The sequence below is a fragment of the Hyla sarda genome, chromosome 1 (genome assembly GCF_029499605.1).
Source record: "Hyla sarda isolate aHylSar1 chromosome 1, aHylSar1.hap1, whole genome shotgun sequence".
NCBI lineage: Eukaryota > Metazoa > Chordata > Amphibia > Anura > Hylidae > Hyla > Hyla sarda.
In genome coordinates, this window is record NC_079189.1 from 357,402,305 (window position 1) to 357,425,301 (window position 22,997).

Below are 22,997 nucleotides of genomic sequence, written 5' to 3' on the forward strand. Positions count from 1 at the left end.
TCATTGATCTGTGTGCTCTGCGATCCATTGATAGAGCCTAGTCCAGTCAGGCTCTATCAATGACAGAGCCACAGGATGGCAGGGAACAGAGGTAAGCCCTGCGATTGCCTCCATAATGGATCACCCCCCTGCGATCGCGCTGCGGGGGGGGGGGGGGGGCGATCCACCCCACTAGCCCACCAGGGAGCATACACATGTCCCTTTAGACGCCGCTGTCAGCTTTGACAGCGGCGATCTAAAGGGTTAATAGCCAGCTGCGTTAATAGCATGCTGGCCATTAGCGGCAGCCCCCGGCTACTGGGAGCAGCCGGGGGCTGCAGAGTATGGAGCGGGCAGGAGTCCGGAGCCCGATCCATACAGACTGCTGAGCGCCGCAGGCTAGTTATTATCGGTGGTGTGAAACTTGCGCCCCAAGTTTGTAGCTAGAGCTGGGGAAGCGAAGGCAGAGGAAGCAGGTCTGCACGGGGAAAAGAATCTACATTGCGCTCTCCATCCTCCGGGAGGGGGGGGTGAGGGGGCGTGGCTTAATTATCTCCTGCAGACGTGCGGTGAAAAAAAATCAAACCCATGGCTCTGCCCTCGCTCCTCCCTGCTCTGCCCTCGCTTCGGCAAACTTCGGAGAGTGAAAGGGAGGAGCGGTTCGGTTTTTGCATGGCTTCGGAAATCTTACCCCGGCTCTGCTTGCCCGAAGCCGGGCTAAGGGCCGGAATAATTCACCTGCCCGGCGCCCGGAACTGCATGTCCTGGGCGTCGGGCGATAGGAATTCCACATCCTGGTATAAAGAATTGGCGCTGAACCTCCTACAAATTGCCATGTATAATGCCTTTGTTCTTTACAGGCATGCAGGTAATGGTGGGACATTCCTGCAATTCCAGGAAAAAGTAATAAAAAAAAACTCTGTTCGGGGATCAAGAAGGGGAAGGAAGCAGCGCCACAGGAGCAAAGAGTGGGATTGTACCAGGGCAGCATTTTCCCAGAGTTGTTCCCCGTACAGAATCCCGAGGTAAGCCCCAGAAAAGGTGTAGAGTGAGCTCTAAGCGAGGTATCAGAAAAGAAACTGTATATCTTCTGTGAAACATGCCCCATAAACCCAGTCTATGCATGCAAGAACGCTTCAAAATCTACCACACATCTGTTGATGTTTGAATTTGTCCCCTTGAATTATTGGTACATTTGACACCCCCAAAGCCCCCCTTGTAATTACATTTCAATGAATTAGAGAGCAACTACCCATCAAATTATTCCCAAAATTCAAATTGGCAAACCCCAAACAAAACAAAAAATTCTCATTATACCCCTAGATAAATACCTTGGCAGGTTACATTTTATATTTTTGCCATCTATCTAAACGACAATTCTCATTATACCCCTAGATGAATACCTTGTGTGAGAAGGTGAAGGGTATTGTGGTTGATTGGCGGTATGTGTCACCAAGGCTCCTAGCCTTGGTGAAGTAAGAGCCGATAATAGTCCAGTGTCTGTGCTGCAATGCAGACTGACACAGTTGCTGTAGTATGGCTGCAAAGCCAATCTGGGACGGCTCTTACTGGGAATGGTCAAGTGTAGGGTGGAGGCCATTCCCCACAATCCAGGCCGCCTTTTGTTGGCCTTAAAGGCAGGCTGCTCCACTAGCTGAGGGGGATTTGCATGTTGAGACCTTCCTTTTGGAGTGTCGAAGCTGGTGAGCAGGCTGCCTGGAGGCTTGGAAAAGATTTGCTTAATGCTGCATGGCATGGACTCAGGTGTGAACAAACACCTAAGGAACGCAGGTGGACTTGTTACTTTTTCTTTGATCTGCATTTAAAGGGGTACTCCTGTGGAAAACTTTTTTTCTTAAATCAACTGGTGCCAGATTTGTAAATCACTTCTATTAAAAAAATCTTAATCCTTCCAGTACTTTTTAGGGGCTGTAAACTAAAGAGAAATCCAAAAAAGAAATGCATTTCCTCTGATGTCATGACCACAGTGCTCTCTGCTGACCACTGCTGTCCATTTTAGGAACTGTCCAGAGCAGCATATGTTTGCTATGGGCATTTTCTCATGCTCTGGACAGTTCCTAAAATGGACAGCAGAGAGCACTGTGGTCATGACATCAGAGGAAATGCATTTTTTATTTTTATTTCTCTTTAGAATACAGCCTCTAAAAAGTACTGGAAGGATTAAGATTTTTTTTTTTTTTAAATAGAAGTGATTTACAAATCTGTTTAACTTTCTGGCACCAGTTGATTTAAAAAAAAAAGTTTTCCACGGGAGTACCCCTGGTAAGACTGTTTGTCAAGTGTGAATAAAACACTGAACTTTGATTCGAAAAGTCCTGTTTCCGTGCCTCTATACTACAACCGCACCTGTCTGCAAGAGCAAGTCATCACACTTGACAGGTGCAGTTTTATGTTTTTGCCATCTATCTAAACCAATATTGTCATTATACCCTAGATGAATACCTTGGCAGGTTACGTTTTATATTTTTGCCATCTATCTAAATGACAATTCTAGAGATGAGCGAACTTAGAGTAAATTAGATTCGTCACGAACTTCTCGGCTCGGCAGTTGATGGCTTATCCTGTATAAATTATTTCAGCTTTCAGGTGCTCCGGTGGGCTGGAGACTCTTTCCTAGGACTGTATCCACCTTTTCCAGCCCAACGGAGCACCTGAAAGCTGAACTAATTTATGCAGGAAAAGTCATCAACTGCCGAGCTGAGAAGTTCGTGACAAATCGAATTTACTGTAAGTTCGCTCATCTCTAGACAATTCTCATTATGCACCTAGATGAATACCTTGGCAGGTGCAGTTTTCTTTCTCCATATTTTTCATCAGAATACTTTTTTGTGATGACTATGTCCTGCTATATAAAGCTTTTACATAACTTAATATTACTGTTTGGCGACATGGGTTTATTTTTTGTTTTGGATGTTCCTTACTGCATGCGCTTTCCATTATTACTTTCTGAACTTTATTATGCTGGACCTCTTACCTTATAACAATGAGAAAACTTCTAACAAAACTTATAACATTTTTGGGAGGATAGTGAATCTTTACAGCTCCTAGAGACATTTTGGAAACTGTCCCTTTATATATTCTGCTGGTGACTGGTTGTTTTGTACACATTTCGGTTCCTACTCTGCCGGGCAGGGATCTGTTACAGTGTGCCGGCCTCAATTGGCTTATTTGTATCTTATACAGTGACCCCCCAACCTACGATGGCCCCGACATATGATCAAATCGACATACGATGGCCTCTCAGAGGCCATCGCATGTCGATGTCAGCATCGACATACGATGCTTTTTTATGTCGGGACCGTCGCATTAAGTGCTATCCGGCAGCGCAAAATGCTTAAGCTGCTGCCAGATAGCAGCTTAATTTTCCCTGTGTGGTGCGGTAAGTATTACTTACCCCTCCACGATGCTCTGGGGTGCCCTCCGGGTCCAGCGCTGGTCTTCTGGTGTCTTCTCGGCCCTCTCTGATGACGTCAATACGCTGCTGCACACGTCATCCAATAGGAATGGCGTACGCAGCGGCGTAATGACGTCGCTACGCAGGCCCGGTAAGGCCTTGCGGAAGACAGCAGAGGACCGGAGAAGACCAGGAGAGCCGAGCGGAGGCCCAGGGTCACCATCGGGAGCGGCGGGGACACCATCGCGAAAGGCGGGGACAGGCGAGTACAGCTTCCTATACTTTACATTGCACGAATCCCTCAACATACGATGGATTCGACAAATGATGGCTCGTTTGGAACGAATTACCATCGTATGTTGAGGGACCACTGTATAGGTATAGATGACTCTAAAGAGATGTTGTACAATCAGTCCCTTTGAAAAAGTTAAATTACATATCCCTGCTGCTTTTATCCTGTGCAGATGCTCAAATCTGCAACATATACATATTTGGATACATGGATACTTTTTTCCTCCATACAATACCGTTCACCGGAATACAGTTGTTTTTTTGCACCATTTTTTGCATGATCAATGTTTACTGCATTATTTGGGCAGCAGCTTTGATAGCATGATATAGTCATATTGGAAGTTAAATACAAAGTTAGGGACACATCTCTAATAGGCACACAAATTTCCTCCTTTTTTAGCATAACTTTTTAAATTAAGAAATTGAGTACTAGAGATAGATTTAACCCCTTAAGGACCAGGCCATTTTACACCTTAGGACCGGAGCGTTTTTTGAACATCTGACCACTGTCACTTTAAACATTAATAACTCTGGAATGCTTTTACCTATCATTCTGATTCAGAGATTGTTTTTTCGTGACATATGTTATTGGTAAAATTTTGTCGATACTTGCATCGTTTCATAGTAAAAAATTTCAAAATTTGCTGAAAAAAATTGAAAATTTTGCATTTTTCGAACTTTGAAGCTCTCTGCTTGTAAGGAAAATGGATATTCCAAATAAAAAAAATTTTTATTCACCTATACAATATGTCTACTTTATGTTTGCATCATAAAATTAATGAGTTTTTACTTTTGGAAGACACCAGAGGGCTTCAAAGTTCAGCAGCAATTTTCCAATTTTTCACAACATTTTCAAACTCACTATTTTTCAGGGACCAGTTCAGGTTTGAAGTGGATTTGAAGGGTCTTCATCTTAGAAATACCCCATAAATGACCCCATTATAAAAACTGCACCCCCCAAAGTATTCAAAATGACATTCAGTCAGCGTTTTAACCCTTTAGGTGTTTCACAGGAATAGCAGCAAAGTGAAGGAGAAAATTCACCATCTTCATTTTTTACACTCGCATGTTCTTGTAGACCCAATTTTTGAATTTTTACAAGGGGTAAAAAGAGAAAATTTATACTTATATTTGTAGCCCAATTTCTCTCGAGTAAGCACAAACCTCATATGTCTATGTAAAGTGTTCGGCGGGCGCAGTAGAGGGCTCAGAAGCGAAGGAGCGACAAGGGAATTTTGGAGAGTACGTTTTTCTGAAATTGTTTTTGGGGGGCATGTTGCATTTAGGAAGCCCCTATGGTACCAGAACAGCAAAAAATCCCCACATGGCATACCATTTTGGAAACTAGACCCCTTGGGAAACGTAACAAGGGGTAAAGTGAACCTTAATACCCCACAGGTGTTTCACGACTTTTGCATATGTAAAAAAAAAAAAAAAAAAAAAAAATCTCACTAAAATGTGTGTTTCCCCCCAAATTTCACATTTTTGCAAGGGTTAATAGCAGAAAATACCCCCCAAAATTTGTAACCCCATCTCTTCTGAGTATGGAGGTACCCCATAAGTGGACCTGAAGTGCACTACGGGCGAACTACAATGCTCTGAAGAGAAGGAGTCATATTTGGCTTTTGGAGAGCAAATTTTGGTCGGGGGGCATGTCGCATTTAGGAAGCCCCTATGGTGCCACAACAGCAAAAAAAAACTCACGTGGCATACCATTTTGGAAACTAGACCCCTTGAGGAACGTAACAAGGAATAAAATGAGCCTTAATACCCCACAGGGGTTTCACGACTTTTGCATATGTAAAAAAATATATTTTTTTTTCACTAAAATGTGTGTTTCCCCCCAAATTTCACATTTTTGCAAGGGTTAATAGCAGAAAATACCCCCCAAAATTTGTAAACCCATCTCTTCTGAGTATGAAGGTACCCCATAAGTGGACCTGAAGTGCACTACGGGCGAACTACAACGCTCAGAAGAGAAGGAGTCATATTTGGCTTTTGGAGAGCAAATTTTGCTCGGGGGGCATGTCGCATTTAGGAAGCCCCTATGGTGCCAGGACAGCAAAATAACCCCCACATGGCATACCATTTTGGAAACTAGACCCCTTGAGGAACGTAACAAGGTGTACAGTGAGCATTTACCCCCCACTGGTGTCTGTCAGAACTTTGGAACAGTGGGCTGTACAAAATTTTTAATTTGCACAGCCCACTCTTCCAAAGATCTGTCAGACACCTGTGGGGTGTAAATTCTCACTTCACCCCTCATTATATTCCGTGAGGGGTGTAGTTTCCGAAATGGGGTCACATGTGGTTTTTTTTTTTTTTTGCGTTTGTCAAAACCGCTGTAACAATCAGCCACCCCTGTGCAAATCACCTCAAATGTACATGGTGCACTCTCCCTTCTGAGCCTTGTTGTGCGCCCCCAGAGCACTTTGCGCCCACATATGGGGTATCTCCGTACTCGGGAGAAATTGCATTACAAATTTTGGGGGGCGTTTTTCCCTTTTACCTCTTGTCAAAATGAAAAGTAAAGGGCAACACCAGCGTGTTAGTGTAAAAAATTTATTTTTTTACAATAACACGCTGTTGTAGACCCCAACTTCACCTTTTCATAAGGGGTTAAAGGAGAAAAATCCCCCCAAAATTTGTAACACAATTTCTCCCGAGTACGGCGATACCCCATATGTGACCCTAAACTGTTGCCTTGAAATACGACAGGGCTCCAAAGTGAGAGCGCCATTCGCATTTGAGGCCTGAATTAGGGACTTGCATAGGGGTGGACATAGGGGTATTCTACGCCAGTGATTCCCAAACAGGGTGCCTCCAGCTGTTGCAAAACTCCCAGCATGCTTGGACAGTCAACGGCTGTCCAGCAATACTGGGAGTTGTTGTTTTGCAACAGCTGGAGGCTCCATTTTGGAAACAGTGGCGTACCGGACGTTTTTCATTTTTATTGGGAGGGGAGGGGGGCTGTGTAGGGGTATGTGTATATGTAGTGTTTTTTACCTTTTATTTTATTTTGTGTTAGTGTAGTGTAGTGTTTTTAGGGTACAGTCACATGGGCGGGGGATTACAGCGAGTTCCCGCTGCGAGTTTGAGCTGCCGCGCAAAATTTGCTGCATCGCAAACTTGCAGCCTGATACTCACTGTAAGCCCCCTGCCCATGTGAATGTACCCTGTACATTCACAGGGGGTGGACCTCCAGCTGTTACAAAACTACAACTCCCAGCATGCACAGTTTATCAGTGCATGCTGGTAGTTATAGTTTTGCAACAGCTGGAGGCACACGGTTGGGAAACACTGAGTTAGGAAACAGACAATGTTTCCCAACCAGTGTGCCTCCAGTTGTTGCAAAACCACAACTCCCAAACATTCTCAGGCATGCTGGGAGTAGTAGTTCGGCAACATCTTTAGAGCCAGATGTTGCCGAACTACAACTGCCAGCATGCTGGGAGTTGTAGTTTTGCAACATCTGGAGGACTACAGTTTGCAGACCACTAATACAGTGGTTCCCAATCTGTGCCCTTCCAGATGTTGCAAAACTAGAACTCCCAGTATGCCAAAACTGTCCAGGCATGCTGGGAGTTGTAGTTCTGCAACATCTGAAGGGCCAGATGTTGCAGAACTACAACTCCCAGCATGCCTGGACAGTAAGGGCATGCTGAGGATGTGTAGTTTTGCAACATCTGGAAGGGCACAGTGGTCTCCAAACTGTGGACCTCCAGATGTTGCACAACTGCAACTCCCAGCATGCCCAGACGCCAAGGGCTGTCTGGGCATGCTGGGAGTTGTAGTTTACAGGGTCCCAATACAGCAATGCATGTCGCTTTTCGGCGACGTGCATTGCTGTAAAGGGCCCGACCGCGGCTGAAGATCTACTCACCTGTCGCCGCCGCCGCCATCTTCCTCGCCGGGATCCGGGTCTTCAGGGACGAGGTAAGTACCGGGGCTGGTCCCCAGCACTCCCGTCCCCCGCCGCGTCCTCCGGTCTTCCTCCCGTCCTCTCCGGACTTCAAGGGGCCGGGCAGGACGGGAGGAAGTAACCGCCCCCCCTCCTGCGATTGGTCGGTTAGTTAACCGACGGATCGCAGGGGATCGGAAGAGGTGGCCGGCTTGCCACCTCGCTCCGATACTTCAGCATGGTCCTGGCTGTCTGTGACAGCCGGGATCATGCGAAATTACCGGGCGGTCGGGTCCCAGAGACCCGATCAGCCCGGTATCGCCGCAGATCGCAAGGGCGATTTCCCTTGCGATTTGCGGCGATCGCCGACATGGGGGGCCTACATGGCCCCCCTCGGCGTTTGCCCTGGATGCCTGCTGAAGGATTTCAGCAGGCATCCAGTTCCGATCTCTGCCCGGCGAGCGGCAGAGACCGGAAATACAACAGGACGTTCTCTAACGTCCTTGGGCATTAAAGCCCAGGTAGTGGGGACGTTAGAGAACGTCCTATGTCCTTAACAGGTTAAAGGGATACTCCGGTGGAAAACTTTTTTTTTTTTTTTTTTTTGATCAACTGGTGCCAGAAAGTTAAACAGATTTGTAAATTACTTCTATAAAAAAAAATCTTAATCCTTCCAGTACTTATTAGCTGCTGAATACTACAGAGGAAATTCTTTTCTTTTTGGAACACAGAGCTCTGTGCTGACATCTCTGTCCATTTTAAGAACTGTCCAGAGTAGAAGAAAATCCCTATAGAAAACATATGTTGCTCTGGAGAGTTCCTAAAATGGACAGAGATGTCAGCAGAGAGCACTGTGGTCATGATGTCAGCAGGGAGCACTGTGTTATAATAAAAGAATAAAATAATTTCCTTTGTAGTATTCAGCAGCTAATAAGTACTGGAAGGATTAAGATTTTTTAATAGAAGTAATTTACAAATTTGTTTAACTTTCTGGCACCAGTTTATAAAAAAAAAAAAAAAAAGGTTTTCCACCGGAGTACCCCTTTAAACAATTCCTCCCTACAACTTGGAATGTAGTTTCAAAAATGTGGAACTTCTGGCGGGTTACATCATTCTGCCAGCTCAGATTTTTGGTAGGTGTGTAGTGGGGCCTATAAGTATTTCAATCTAAAATTACTCTCTGTCCTAAGGGTGCACCTTTCCTTTTGGGCCCACCATGTGGACAAGCCAGGGCCGGATCATCAATGGTGCTCATGGAGCACCTGCTCCGGGCCCAAGGCCCGCAGGAGGCCCTGTCACATTCGGGACATCCCTGCAGGCTGCTCAGTAGCGGATCGGGTCCCCCTGATAGCCCGGCCGCTAATGAAGTGCTCCGTCTTCCAGGCAGTCTTAATCTGGCCCTAGGTCAAGCAGCAGATCATTGTCTGAGTAGTTGCTTTTTTTAACCCAGGATAAATGGCGCAATAAATATTAGTGTGCATTTACTCACTTTTATGTACCATGATTGCAAAATCTGTCCTATGCATGACACATTTGTGCAAAAAACAAAAAAACATTTTTTCACCAGCTTTGCACCAATTCCAGCAACAAAATGTGAGCCCAAACTACTCATCTTGTGTCTAGCTAGATACCATAAGGGTTGCAGTTACATTTGCACTACATGTTGTGGTGCTTTTTCTCCATTAACCCCTTTTGAAAATGAAAAATTAGGGGTTACACCAGCATTTTAGTGAAAAAAATTGAGATTTTTCATTTTTTTGACCCACTGTAACCAAATATTGTCAAACACCTGGGGGGTGTTAATGCTCACTGTAACCCTTGTAACATTCCTTGAGGGGTGTAGTTTCCAAAATGGTGTCACATGTGGGGGATTTCCGCTGTTCTGGCACCATGGGAGATTTGTAAATGCACATGGCCCCCTAAATTCTCTCTGCAAAAGTCCAATGGCGCTCCTTCTGTTCTGGGACCTGTAGTGCGCCAGCAGAGCACTTAACAGCCACATGTGGGGTGTTTTCTTAATCGGGAGAAATTGGGCTTCAAATTTTGGGGTCCATTTTCACCTATTACCCCTTGTGAAAAAGAAAAATTTGGGGTAACACCATCATTTTAGTGTTAAAATTTTCCATTTTTATGTCTAACTTCAACGCAAAGTCGTCAAATACCTGTGAGGTGTTAAGGTTCACTATACCCCTTGCTACGTTCTTTAAGGGGTGTAGTTTCCCAAATAGTATGCCAGGTGGGGGTTATTTTGCTGTTCTGGCACCATGGGGGCTTCCTAAATGCAACATGGCCCCCAAAAACCATGACAGCAAAATTCATTTTCAAAAAATCCCACAGTTCCTCTTTCCCTCTGAGCCATGTTGTGCGCCCACAGAGCACTTTATGTCAACATATGAGGCATTTCCATACTCAAGAGAAATTGGGCTACAAATTTTGGGGGGCTTTTTCACCTAATAGCACTTAAAAATGGGGCTACAAGAACAGGTTAGTGTAAAAAATGCTGATTTTTATTTTTCTCCTCCACTTTGCTGCTATTCTTGTGAAACACCTAAAGGGTAAACAAACTTTCTGAATGTCATTTTGAATACTTTGAGGGGTGTAGTTTCTATAATGGGGTCATTTATGGGGAATTTCTCACAGAAAGGCCCCTCAAATCCACTTCAAACTTAAAGGGGGTATTCCGCCCCTAGACATCTTATCCCCTATCCAAAGGATAGGGGATAAGATGTCAGATCGCCGCGGTCCCGCTGCTAGGGACCCCCGGGATCCCCGCTGTGGCACCGCGCTATCATTACAGCACAGAGCGAGTTCGCCCTGCACGTAATGATGGGCGGTACAGGGGCCGGAGCATCGTTACGTCACGGCTCCGCCCCTCGTGATGTCACGGCCCGCCCCTTTCAATACAAGTCTATGGGAGGGGGCGTGGCGGTCGTCACGCCCCCTCCCATAGACTTGCATTAAGGGGACGGGCCGTGATGTCACGAGGGGCGGCACCATGATGTCACGCTGCTCCGTCCGTCATTACGCACAGAGCAAACCCTAGCAGCGGGACCGCGGCGATCTGACATCTTATCCCCTATCCTTTGGATAGGGGATAAGATGTCTAGGGGCGGAATACCCCTTTAACTGGTCCCTGAAAAATTCAGATTTTGAAATGTTCGTGACATTTTTGAAAATTGCTGCTATACTTTGAAGCCATCTTATGTCTTTAAAAAGTAAAAACATGTCAACTTTATGTCAAAATAAAGTAGACATATTGGCCCACATTTATCATTAGCTGTCTACCTCCGTGTTTTTGTTGCGTCTTTTTAAACCCCATATATTTCCCGTCCTTGCGCCTTTTTTATTAAAAAGGTGCACGCATCTTGACGATTTTGGCGCAAGCACGGTAATACCCTCAAACCTCTATCTTACACCTTTCTCTTACACTGGTTTTTGTGATAGCACAGTGGACATGTAGAAGGATTTCCTACACCACCTTGAGCTTGGTGTAAATTTTTGCCGTATTTCTGGTCTTTGCGCCTTTTTATGAGCCTTTTTATAAAAGGCGCAATTGATAAAACACGTCCATATCATGCGTATTGCCCAAATCAGTGGATTGTAACTCAAAATCAGCAGAAACTTCTAAACAAAAAGGCGCAAAAAAAGGCGCAAAAAACATACTTTGCGCCAAATTAGCGGCAAATATAGAAGGAAAAAACGGTGTAAACACATTGATAAATGTGGGCCATTGTATTTGTGAATCAATATATATAATTTGGAATATCCATTTTCCTTACAAGCCGAGCGTTTCAAAGTTCCAAAAATGCTAAATTTTCATGAAATTTTGGTATTTTTCAACAAGAAAAGAATCAAGAAAGGATGCAAGTAATGACGAAAATTTACCACTATGTTAAAGTAGAATAGGTAACAAAAAAAAAAAAAACAATCTCGGAATCAGAATGAAAGGTAGAAGCATCCCAGAGTTATTAATATATAAAGTGACAGTGGTCAGATTTGCAAAAAAGGGATGCGTCCTTAAGGTGAAAATGAGCTGTGTCCTTAAGGGGTTATTGTTGCTATGCAGTAAAGGGGATTGCGCTCTGTATCAGAAAAGCATTTCTGCAAAGCAGCAAGCAAAGTGCTCTTCATTGTTTTAATACCATGGTCATTATCATTATCTTTTGATAACAGTCTCTAGAGCACAGTCACAGCAGGAATAACTTCTGAAGCAAAAGCATCCGAAGAACTCACTTGACGTGTCAGCTCTTCAAAAGGGAGCCAAGATGTGCAACACTTTCTCCATTAGATTCCACTGGTTTGCAGTGAAAGTGGCAGGAAGCTCATGGTCAGACACATATACTCCTAGTGCCCGTCTCTGCTCATTCAATGACTGCCGCATGTAAAATGTGCTGTTCCAACGAGTCTGCACGTCTTGCTGAAGTCCTTTAATTGGGTGACCAAGCTCCTTTTGGATATCTTGCAAGCGTGAGTATGCCGGGTTTGAATGTTTGAAGTGGGCGATTATTTTGGTCCCAATTCCCAGAGCATTAGCAATGCTGCGCTGTGATAACAGACCCTCTGAGACAGCCAGCTGCAATGTATGTGCTAGGGATCGACAGATTATCGGTATGGCCGATTTTATCGGCCGATAATCACGATTTTGGGCATTATCGGTATTGGCAATTACCTTGCCGATAAGCCGATAATGCCCCGCCCCCTGCACCGCCGTATAAGTTATCGGCTATTGGTCCTAACCTCCACCGATTATCGGTATCGGTCCTAAAAAACAGGTATCAGTCGATCCCTAGTATGTGCCACATAGGAAATACTGCAAAGTCCAGCTTCATCCATGCCTTTCATCATATTTTTGGCACTGTCACGGACCACAACATGAACAGAACTTTTAGCAATTGCCCAAGTCTCAAGCATTTCCTGAAGGGTAATAACTGGGAGAAAAATAAAAATTACACTGTTCACCATATGGGATTAACAAATTAGTCTACACATCATAATATCGAATGTGTATTTTTTGGGGGGAAAAGGGGGTGATTTGAGTCATTGCCTCTATCTGGCCCAAACTGGCATGATGATCACGAGTTTGCCCTTAGTGGTGGTAAAGGAACAGCGGGCTCAGTTGCTGATGGCAATGAAAAAAATGAAAGCTGGAATTTGGTTGCTATGGACAACTGCTTTACTTTTCCTTTGCACAAGGGTTAATAAGTCTCCCTCCTTATCCTTTAACTTAAATAATTTTTTATATAATACACAGCATATTCTGCTACTCACTGACATTTAGTGCATGTTTTGCACTCAATGGGTCGGGGGCCAAGCAATGGGCATATGAATTGAGGGTGGAATGGGCATATAAGGGGGAAATGGGCTATATGGGCCGCTGTACCCCACTGTTGATCAACCAGTACACGGACCCGCCGTTGCAAGGAAGCTTCCATCTCCACGGACTGTAACATGGGACCCGCCGCATAGGACGAAAACTTTTTCAGATATCGGCGGTTGGTAGATAGTAACCAATGCTTACAAGGAATACCCCAACATCTACCATTTTGGAAATGCTATCTATCACAAATTGACCCTTCTTAAAGTTGCTTACATCCTTATGCTTGCAAAAAATTCCAGCTTCTAACACTTCAACATTAACAATAAACTATTCACTTGCTGCCTAATATATACGCACACATTGTTAGGTGACATTGAGGGACATTTACAAAGAGTAGTGTGAATTTTAATCTGTTTTAGAGCCAATATGTTGTGGTGAAAATTGCAGACATGCGCCAAATTTATCAAAGGGCGCACGTACTTTGATTAATCACCACAGAATTGCTCTACATAAATGTTGCACAAATGTGGCGGCCGTGCGACAAATGTATCAAATGTCATATGGACCTTAATACAACTGTCACAGAGTTCTATAGGACAGGGTTGCCTTGCCCTGTGATAACTTCTAGGTCTGGCTCCTGCAACATTTTTGCAACATTTCAGAAAAAGTCGCACATGATAAATCAGTGACCACTACACAAAGTGCTCAAAATAAGAACACTTCATGGTAATGACATGTAATTGTTCTAAATGATTTCTCACAGAAAATGTAATGCAGGGCAAGCCTGCAGTCTAACTGGTTTGATAAATTCCCCTCATTGTCATGAAATATTCAATGTTATTCACTTCTAGGGGTTTTAATGTTATGGCTGATGTATATTACTGCTTCTGAATTTTAAATGGAGTCCTTAAACTGACATACTGGGAGGGATTTATCAAAGCTGTCTATTTCCCACATCAATATAGATCAACCTACAGAGCATTAGGCTGGTCTATTGTGCGCCTAATTTATCAAGTCGCAAGACTCTTGATAAATTCTGCACACAGACTTCGGGATCTATGCTTTAGACTGTATTTAAACCTGCTCCAGCATGGTCTGACATTTCAGCGTACTTTCGCCACATGCGACTTTTGGCCGCAAAGTTGCTATTGATAAATTCAGCATCAATGCATTTTTCCGTCTAAAATAGCCGAGAATGCATCATGTTCTAAAAATCCTCTAAAGCAAAAGCCACGAAAAAGTCACACGTATTTAGACTGCGACTTTCTGTGCGACAATTTTAGACGGGGAAAAACTAGTCTAAATACTGTGATAAATCTCACCCACATTGTATAAAATTAAATGCTTTAGTGTTATACAGTATACACATTTGACAACCCACAGCTAACTAAAATAGTGGCGTCAGTACACTTTGTAAAAACAACTATGGGAAAGTTCTCAGCCATCCTGCCTGGAAACTTCACATATTCTCCCAAGTCTATTTTTTCAGTCTGCATTGCTCTGACCTTTAAACAACAAATATGTGTTGCCAGCAGAGGCAGGGAGGAATGTTCGCCCGGCACTGCCACATCAGCAGCAGCTGTGCTCCAGCTCTACTTATCTGAGTATGAAGACTGCTCCTATACCGACACTGGGAAACAGTAACAGCCACGTTATTTGTTACTACATGACAAGCAAATGGGAAAGTCATCTGTCACCTGTTATCAAATGTGTATGAGTACAGAGGTAAAGTACAAACTACTGGATTTCTAAAAGGCATGTGTGGCATGCTAGTCACTTGTATGTAGAAAAAGTACACAGAATGTGTTATATATATCTTCATGCACTTTCTATACACGTGACGAGTATGCCACACAAGTTGTCCTTTAAAAATCTAGCACTCTTTCCGGAAAAAGTATTTTGACCTACAGCCACCGAAAGAAGAAGAGAATTTATGTTAAACTGACAAGGTGACAAACCACATCCATTCAGAAGCTTATCTTCTTAAAACATAAACCAGGTATTAAAAGATGATGTATTTTACGCCCTGTCTCTGTGCAGAGCATGCATGTTTATTTCAATGGTAAGGGGAAACAAGCTGCTGCACACCACCACTGACAGCAGTTCATCTCCACTGGGAGCTGAGGATTGGGCATGTTGAAATCCAACATGCCTGATCCTTCTTTCCCTTTACTTGTTATTGAAGGTCAGCACAGTCAGGAGGCCCACAAACATAACACTGCAGTCAGTCATGCTGAAATAAGGTTTTTCTATTTAATACAGTACCAGCTCCTAAAGTACAATAAATAATAATTTTTATGTTGCAATCCGATTCAGTCTGGACAAAACTTTTAAGCTATACAGTAGAATCTCCCAATAGCGGACACTCAGAATAAAAAAGTATCCACTACTGAGAGATGTCCCCTATCCCTCCCCCCCTTTATCCCCCCGTGCCATTTCATCCCCTCCTGTTCCATTTAATTCCCCCTTTATCCCCCTCTGGCAAATCTTCCCCCCTTTCTCCTTGTATCATATCACTTTTCCCCCTTCCCTCCTCCCCCTGTTCTTACCTGGCCAGCAGGCTCAGGTGCAGGGACTCTCAGCGCATTTGATGTTCTCCTGACGTCCTCTGTGCTGCACATACTGAGAGGCTGTGAGCAGAAGCAGCTGCCAGCAGTGATGAGTGACGCTCCTGATGTCACTCGTCAGTGCCCGCAACCACTGCTGCTGCTCTCAGTGCAGGGGTATTGGCTGGACCCCCCTGATGGCAACCCTGTGTACAAAGTAGGGCCGGCACATAAGCCTGGTTGTCCCCTATTGGGAGTGTTTTGTCTCCTATTGGGTGTGTCCACGTCCTCTATTAGGAATGTCCCCTATTCGGAGGGTGTAAATACATTAAGTCCTATGGGACTCTGCCAGGGAATAAAAAACTGTCCGCTATTGGGAGGTGTCCCCTAAGGGAGATTTTACTGTAGATCAGCAAGCTGTTGTAAACATTACACACTTATCAGACACCTCTAATTTACTATCTATCTACATTTATGTAACTGGCTGCAGAGGAAGGGATGGAAATACAAGAACATCTGTTACGAATAAGGGTGCATTCACACCACATTTTTGCAATACAGTTCCCGTATACATTTTTAATTTGAAAACCGTATGCATTGACTCTCCATCGAAAACCGTATGCCAAACGATGCATCAGGTTGCATCCGTTTTGCATCTTGTACGGATTTGTCCGTTTTTTCCCCGTTCCCAAAACCATAGCCTACCAAGGTTTTTGGTCCCAAAGATATATGGTATACGATATTTCAATAAGGTTTATGTTTCTTTTAACATGGGAGTTAATGGGAACCATAGATAACCGTATGCACGTACAGTTCCATCCGGTTTGCACCAGTTTTTGTCTTTGCACAGTTTTTTTCTTGGAATTCCAATCAAAAAAGTGAAACTTTATTCATAATGGAGTGAAAAGTTAAAAACCTATACTTTTTTTTCTTATAAAACGGATGCAACCGGACATTATTTTTCAAACCGTATACGGGTTAAAATTTGTACATACCTTTTAAGGCTGGAGCAATAAGTGGAGCAATATTATTCTCCTGCTCTACAAAATAAAAATCAGTAATGTGGAGCATTTTTTTTATTTTATTCTAAAACACAAATAATTGACCTTTTTTTCCAGAAAAAAATCCCAAACTGTACATAAATATATATTCTTTAAGCTGGAACTCCACTGAGGATTTAATTTTTTTTTTGCAAAAAGCGCCATTAAAAACGTCAATTTTCCCGCACGGCGCTTTTTCAGCAAAAAAACACCATGTCCAGATGTTAGATGCAGGTCAATAGTAAACTGCAAAATGCCAGATCCACTTGGCATTTTTCAGTTTGGCGTTTTTTTTTTTTTTTATACTTTTGGCGTTTTTCAGCAATTTTGGGCTCAGAGGCTGGTTTTTCAAAACGCCCAACAAAACCTAGTTTGGCGTTTTTTCCCCCATAGAAGTCTATGGGAGAGCAAAAACGCCAAGAAAAACGCCATGTTGGTTTTAACTTTGTTTTTGTTTTTTATTCTTTTTTGGACTTTAACGATCCAAAAAAGTGATGGAGATAACGTTTTTATAAAAATTTCGTTATAAAAAAGATACATTTCGTTAAATACAATTTTTTACATCACCACTGTCTTTTTTTATAAAAGACAGTGGTGATGTAAAAAATTGTATTTAACGAAATGTATCTTTTTTATAACGAAATTTTTATAAATTTTTTAACAGGGATCAATTTATGTGGGCGGGCAGAGCACTAAAAATGTAGCCAACAATAATAAAAATGTAGTGTGTGTTGACTTTTTTAATTTTTTTTAGGTAGTACTACTACTCCCAGCATGGAACACACTGTTCCATGATGGGAGTAGTAGTACCTGTACTAATTGACAGATCGCCCATTGCGATCCTCCTGTATAATGTGTAGATGCGGCCAGCCGCTCTTCTAGGTTCTCCCCACTCTGGGCGGAAAGTATGAATGAGTGATGTTCTAATCACTGGCCGGAGTATAGTGCAGAGATGTGAGCGCTGTATAGAGCCGCTCCGCATCTCTACTGTAGATAGGACGATCGCATCGGGTGTCAGGAGTAACACCCGGGGCAATCTGTCCATTAGCACAGGTACTACTACTCCCATCATGGAACAGTCTGCTCCATGCTGGGAGTAGTAATACTACCTAAAAAAAATTTAGAAAAAAAAGTGAGAAAAAAAAAAGTGAAACAGACACACACACACACACACACATTAAAAATTTAAACAGATTTTGTTCTAAAAAAAAAAAAAAAAAATTTGTTAAATACATTTTTTCCATCCCTACTGCATCCTTTATTTTATAAATTTTTTGGTACCCAAAAAATTTTGGAAAAAAAAGCACCAAAGGGGCCAAAAAAAAGCAAATTCCACTGAAAAGTTAACAACGCCAGAAAAACGCCAAAACGCAGGGAAGACCAGTGGCAGTTTTTCTGATGTTTATTCTGGCATTTTTAAGCCTAAAAAACCCAGGGCAAAAACCTCTGGAGTTCTTGCTAAACATATTTTGCTGATGCTGGTCTGGACCAGTCTTTAGAAAATAAAACTATTAATTAAAAGAATAACTATAAATAAAAAAATATATATATAATAAATCTCCATCCTTTTAGCATTTACTAAGGTGAACTATATAACACTGTTGTTGTTGTATACTTTATAGTGGTGTTCCGCCCATATATCACAGAACACCCAACTTATACAAGGCATGGGATAACGTGTGATCAGTAGTAGTGTGACACTCAGGATTCCCATGGATCAGCAGTGTGAAGGGGACATGATGCTCCATCGAAGGCACTTTATGTAAATGTATAGATGCAAAACCAGGTGCAGCCGCATTTTTTGAAAAGCTGCTGTTTTTTTTTTCCCAGGAACAAGTGTTTTATTTTTTTTTGGTTTGTTTTTTTGTCATCATGGCACAGTAAGCCTAGTCCTAAATGTACCGAGAGAACAGAATGTAAGAATGTTAATCTTTCCTGTTTCAAATCGTGCCCTACACATGAGACTAAAAATAAAAAGCAAGGGGGCACACACACAACAATAATATTAACTAAGGGGACCTACAATATTCCTGTAGGAAATCATAGGGCTTCAGTCAATGGCAAACATCTTTATTATTATACATATTAGCACTCTACAATCTAAAAAAGAGAACTAAAGAAAAGCTCTGGTTTGGAATTGCATCATGAACGATTCTCTCATACTAGTCCAATCCAATACCGATCCTGAAATTCTACTCCCAGCATGCCCGGACATTAGTTTAATGGCAACTATGTCATTAAAAAAAAAAAAATGTATTTGCTCATATAAAATATAATTAAAAACAAGGGAGTGCTATACTTTAAGCACAACGGACACCAAAGGCGATCAAAAGACTTTGCTGGTTTATAACGGGGTCAGTTGAGCTCCGCTGTAGTGTCATACAGTTTAACAGGAGCAATTAAACCTAACAAATGCAATGGAACCTCGAAAGAAGATGCAGCAACATACACACACAATTTATTGTAATATTCTGAGAATAAAAGGCCTTTGGAGAAAATGCAGGTTTCTGTATTGTGCTAATCGTGACAATGAAATGTAAAATTTATTGCAGACGTATCTGATTCTGAAGTGGTAAACCCGCACACTTGTCTCAGATCCAACTTAAAAAAAAGAATGATTATGATATAAAACTTCTATAAGAAGGCAGACAGATCACATTGAAATGCACTGGTTGTCATGATAATCTGGACTCCACTCAGTCTTTGGTATGCACTTCATCCTGCCCTATGCAAACACAATCATCCCCCTATTTGCAGTAGTCACAGCATGAAGGTAGAAAATGTTAAGACTGTCTACGGGTGGGGAAGTGAACACCTATGTGCCTAGCACAAGAAGGCTAACAGTGGATTAAGCTTCACCAGTGTCAGTAATCCGCCTAAGAGATAAACTGTACATTTGCTCAGTTTTTTTTTTTGTTTTTTTTTTTTAATTAAAGGGGTATTCCAGGCAAAAACTTTTTTTTATGTATCAACTGGCTCCGGAAAGTTAAACAGATTTGTAAGTTACTTCTATTAAAAAATCTTTATCCTTCCAATAGTTATTAGCTTCTGAAGTTTTCTGTCTAACTGCTCAATGATGATGTCACGTCATGGGAGCTGTGCATGATGGGAGAATATCCCTTGCCTGATGGGAGAAATACCCCATAAGAACTGCACAGCTCCCGGGACGCGAGTCATCATTGAGCAGTTAGACAGAAAGCAGCAACTTAACTTCAGAAGCTAATAACTACTGGAAGGATTAAGATTTTTTAATAGAAGTAATTTACAAATCTGTTTAACTTTCCAGAGCCAGTTGATATATAAAAAAAAAGTTTTTGCCTGGAATACCCCTTTAACATTACGTGTACATATAGTAGTTGTGGAACAAGTTTCTACTTGTATTAAAATTCACCAAACATCAAACATTTCAAGGTTCATGGTTTCCAAATGCTGATGCAACATGACAGAGCAGCAAGCGAGTGCGACTGAATTCATGTTTGTTTAGCAAGTGGTGTAAGTGGAAAATTATTGCAGCTATAGACAAACAGAAAATATACATTGATGACTAGACTCAGATTTAGCTTAGGTTCATATTCACAGGCCATATTTGTGACTTGTCACAGAAAGCTACCAGTCAAAGTCTAGGTAGGGAATGAAGAGTCACAAACCAAAGATAAGAAATAAGAGTTTGGCCCATATCTGTTTGTGATAGATCACCAAGGTTATGATCATACACTGCTGTATCTATTAAAAGCCCAGCAAGAAAACGGTGCAAATACACTATAGTAGTGCTTCTCATGCTGGGAGGTAGGCCCTAGTTGGTGAGACACAGCTGGGAAGTCCATTTTGACAGCCCTTTCTATGGCTGAACCCATCTCTGGTTTACAGAGAAACCTAGAATATGTCGGCAGATAAGAACCATTTGGCCCATCTAGTCTGCCTGGTATTCCGAATACTATGAATAGTCCATGGCCCTACAGTATATAAAGGATAGCATTGTCTCTCTCATGCATTCTTAAACTCCTTCACTGTATTTACAGCTACCACTTCTACAGGACAGCTATTACACACATCCACTACTCTCAGTAAAGTTATACTTTAAGACAGTTTTAAAATTAGAGGGGCAAAGGTTTAAAAGTAAGAGCTCTCATGGTAGTTCTTTTAAATATACTCTCCTCTACCACGTTGATTCACTTTCTACCATATCCCTTCTGTCTCATCTTTCTTCCAAGATATTCATGTTACCTAAATCATTTTGGCATATCCCTCCTGGAACATCAACCCTGTTACAAATCTTTGTGTCATCAGCAAAAAAAAAAAAACAATACCTTACATCAAATAATAAAGTAAAGTATTTTTTATCGTTTGTTTAAACATAACTGGCTATTAAAGGGGCATTCCCATGCGGCTGCTGGAGATGGTTGGGAAACCAGAAACAGCCAAAGCAATTTGTGTTACTTTTATTGATACCCATGAGCTACGCTTTTTTATATACTTAAACAGCGTTAGGTAAACAGGTTATCATAAAGAGCAATACAGTTTGGGCAACTCCCATTAACATCAATTGGAGTTCTGCAAATGGCCTCTTTTGCTGTTTTGACTTTCCAACCCCTTTCCACCTCATAAGAGAACTATGTAAGCCCCACCTCCAGTCTATTTTATTTTATTACCCTTGCATTAACTCAAGGATTAAGATTTTTATTTTATGTAGAAAAATAGTTGAAGGGCTTGTATCAGCAATTATAATTTATGTAAATACTGAATGTAATGCTTACTAAAGTAACACTATAACCCAATACACTCAATGTTTGATTTTTTTTCTTGTTCTAAAGTTATTCCCCTGCGGCTCATCTGTCAGCTTATTTATTCCCCAAAGTTGGCCTTGGTTACACACCAGAAAGGGAGGTCTCTGCTGTGAACGTAAGAGAGGAATGGTGAGGAAACAGGAAGTAAAGTTACAGTACCAGAAAATAAAGCCAAAAAACGTCAAATTATGGTCACATATAAAAAAAAATTCCAAATATAATTCTAATCTTTATTACATAATTAGGCATATCTAATATGACTATGTATTAATTGTTGGGACAAGTCCTTTAAAAGTAGGTTTGTTGTTACTACTGCTACAAGCTGCTATTCACACATGGACACAGATACTATGATCACAATATTAATATTACAAACTTTGTAGTCAAACTTACTTTGGATACACAGGTTCATACAAGTACTTCTCCTCAGCAACAGGAACAATGTCAAAGAAGAGGATGTATCCATTAGCAGTCTGGAAAAATAGAAATATATATTTAAATACATAAACAACTAAAAAGCTATCAGAATTTGATACATAATTGGGAAATAAGAAGTGGAAAAATAAGAGTGGTCCATAGCAACCAGCTTTCTAAGGGCATATACAAATTATAAGAGGCACCTGACTGGCCGTATGACTCCACTTTCTTCTAGTCAGTTTAACACTAACCTTGTATTTATTCTGCAGTGTTTTTTTGTGAGAACCCCAAGGGCCTCAAAATATATTTTACTGCACGAGTAGAAATTACAATCGGCAAAGTGGGTAGCAGGCCACATCTGCTCTACGAAACAGATTTTATTGTTGAAAAGTAAATAAACAAACAATAGCGCAAGTCCAATTCAGCACTATTGTTTTTTATTGATGTTACATTGTTTATACAATAAATGGTGAGCAGGGACCCACTTTTATAACAAACGGCAGCAATCTTGGCATTTTTATTATCTAAAGGCTCCGGTGTAAAACTATAAGATTTTATTCTTGATCACATGATTCTGCTAAGTAAGTCACTAAAACTAGAATTCAGATTGTTAAGTATCAGAGTCAGGACTAATGGATTCAGAATGACATTTACTTTCTCCCACTGTTTTGAGTCCCCACTGACCAAGTCATGCATTTCTAACAGAGAGGGGGTTGTTCTCCAAGTTACACTTGGCTTCCTGCTCTCAGTTACGCAAGCTGTGACCAAACCAAACACGTTGTGGGAAGAGCGGAAAACAGAGTCAGCAATAAATGCAGATGTAAACTAAAAGATAGTTTTGTTGTAGTTCTGGGGATGACCATAATGAGAACACCACAATATGGACAAAAGTAAAAGGGCAAACTATAAAATTCAGGTGTTTTATTCAGTGCCGCTGTCACAAGTACCTACCAATGCTGTTTGCCTTTACAAACATTTGTGGAAGAATGGGTCAGAGCTCACTAAATTCCAGCATTGTAACATAATAGGATGACACCACTGTAACAAGTCAGTTTGTAAAAAAAAAAAAAAAAAATTCCTTTAGATCTTTTATGATAAACTGTGAATGTTTTTTTTTTTTGTTTTTTTTTTTTTAAAAGGAGAATCATTCAGCAACCACAGCACCTAGGCGGCAGATTACATATAGTTACGGAGCAGGTACATATAGTTACAGAGCAGGGACACTGAGTGCTAAGGTAAGTAGTGCATAAAAGCTGGCAATGCACTGGTGATTCAACAACTGTTTCCTGCCAGGGGCTTTATAGCAG

The 22,997-nt window shown here is 41.8% G+C and overlaps 1 protein-coding gene across 2 annotated transcripts in view; it reads right to left on the reverse strand.

Annotated features, from left to right (window-relative positions):
• RIC1 (RIC1 homolog, RAB6A GEF complex partner 1) overlaps window positions 1-22,997 on the reverse strand; it is a 132,862-nt gene that overhangs the window by 62,457 nt on the left and 47,408 nt on the right. For both annotated transcript variants that reach the window (XM_056522021.1, XM_056522015.1), the window contains exon 3: window positions 21,667-21,746. In XM_056522021.1, the coding sequence (XP_056377996.1) occupies window positions 21,667-21,746 (80 nt within the window). The remainder of the gene's footprint in view (window positions 1-21,666; window positions 21,747-22,997) is intronic.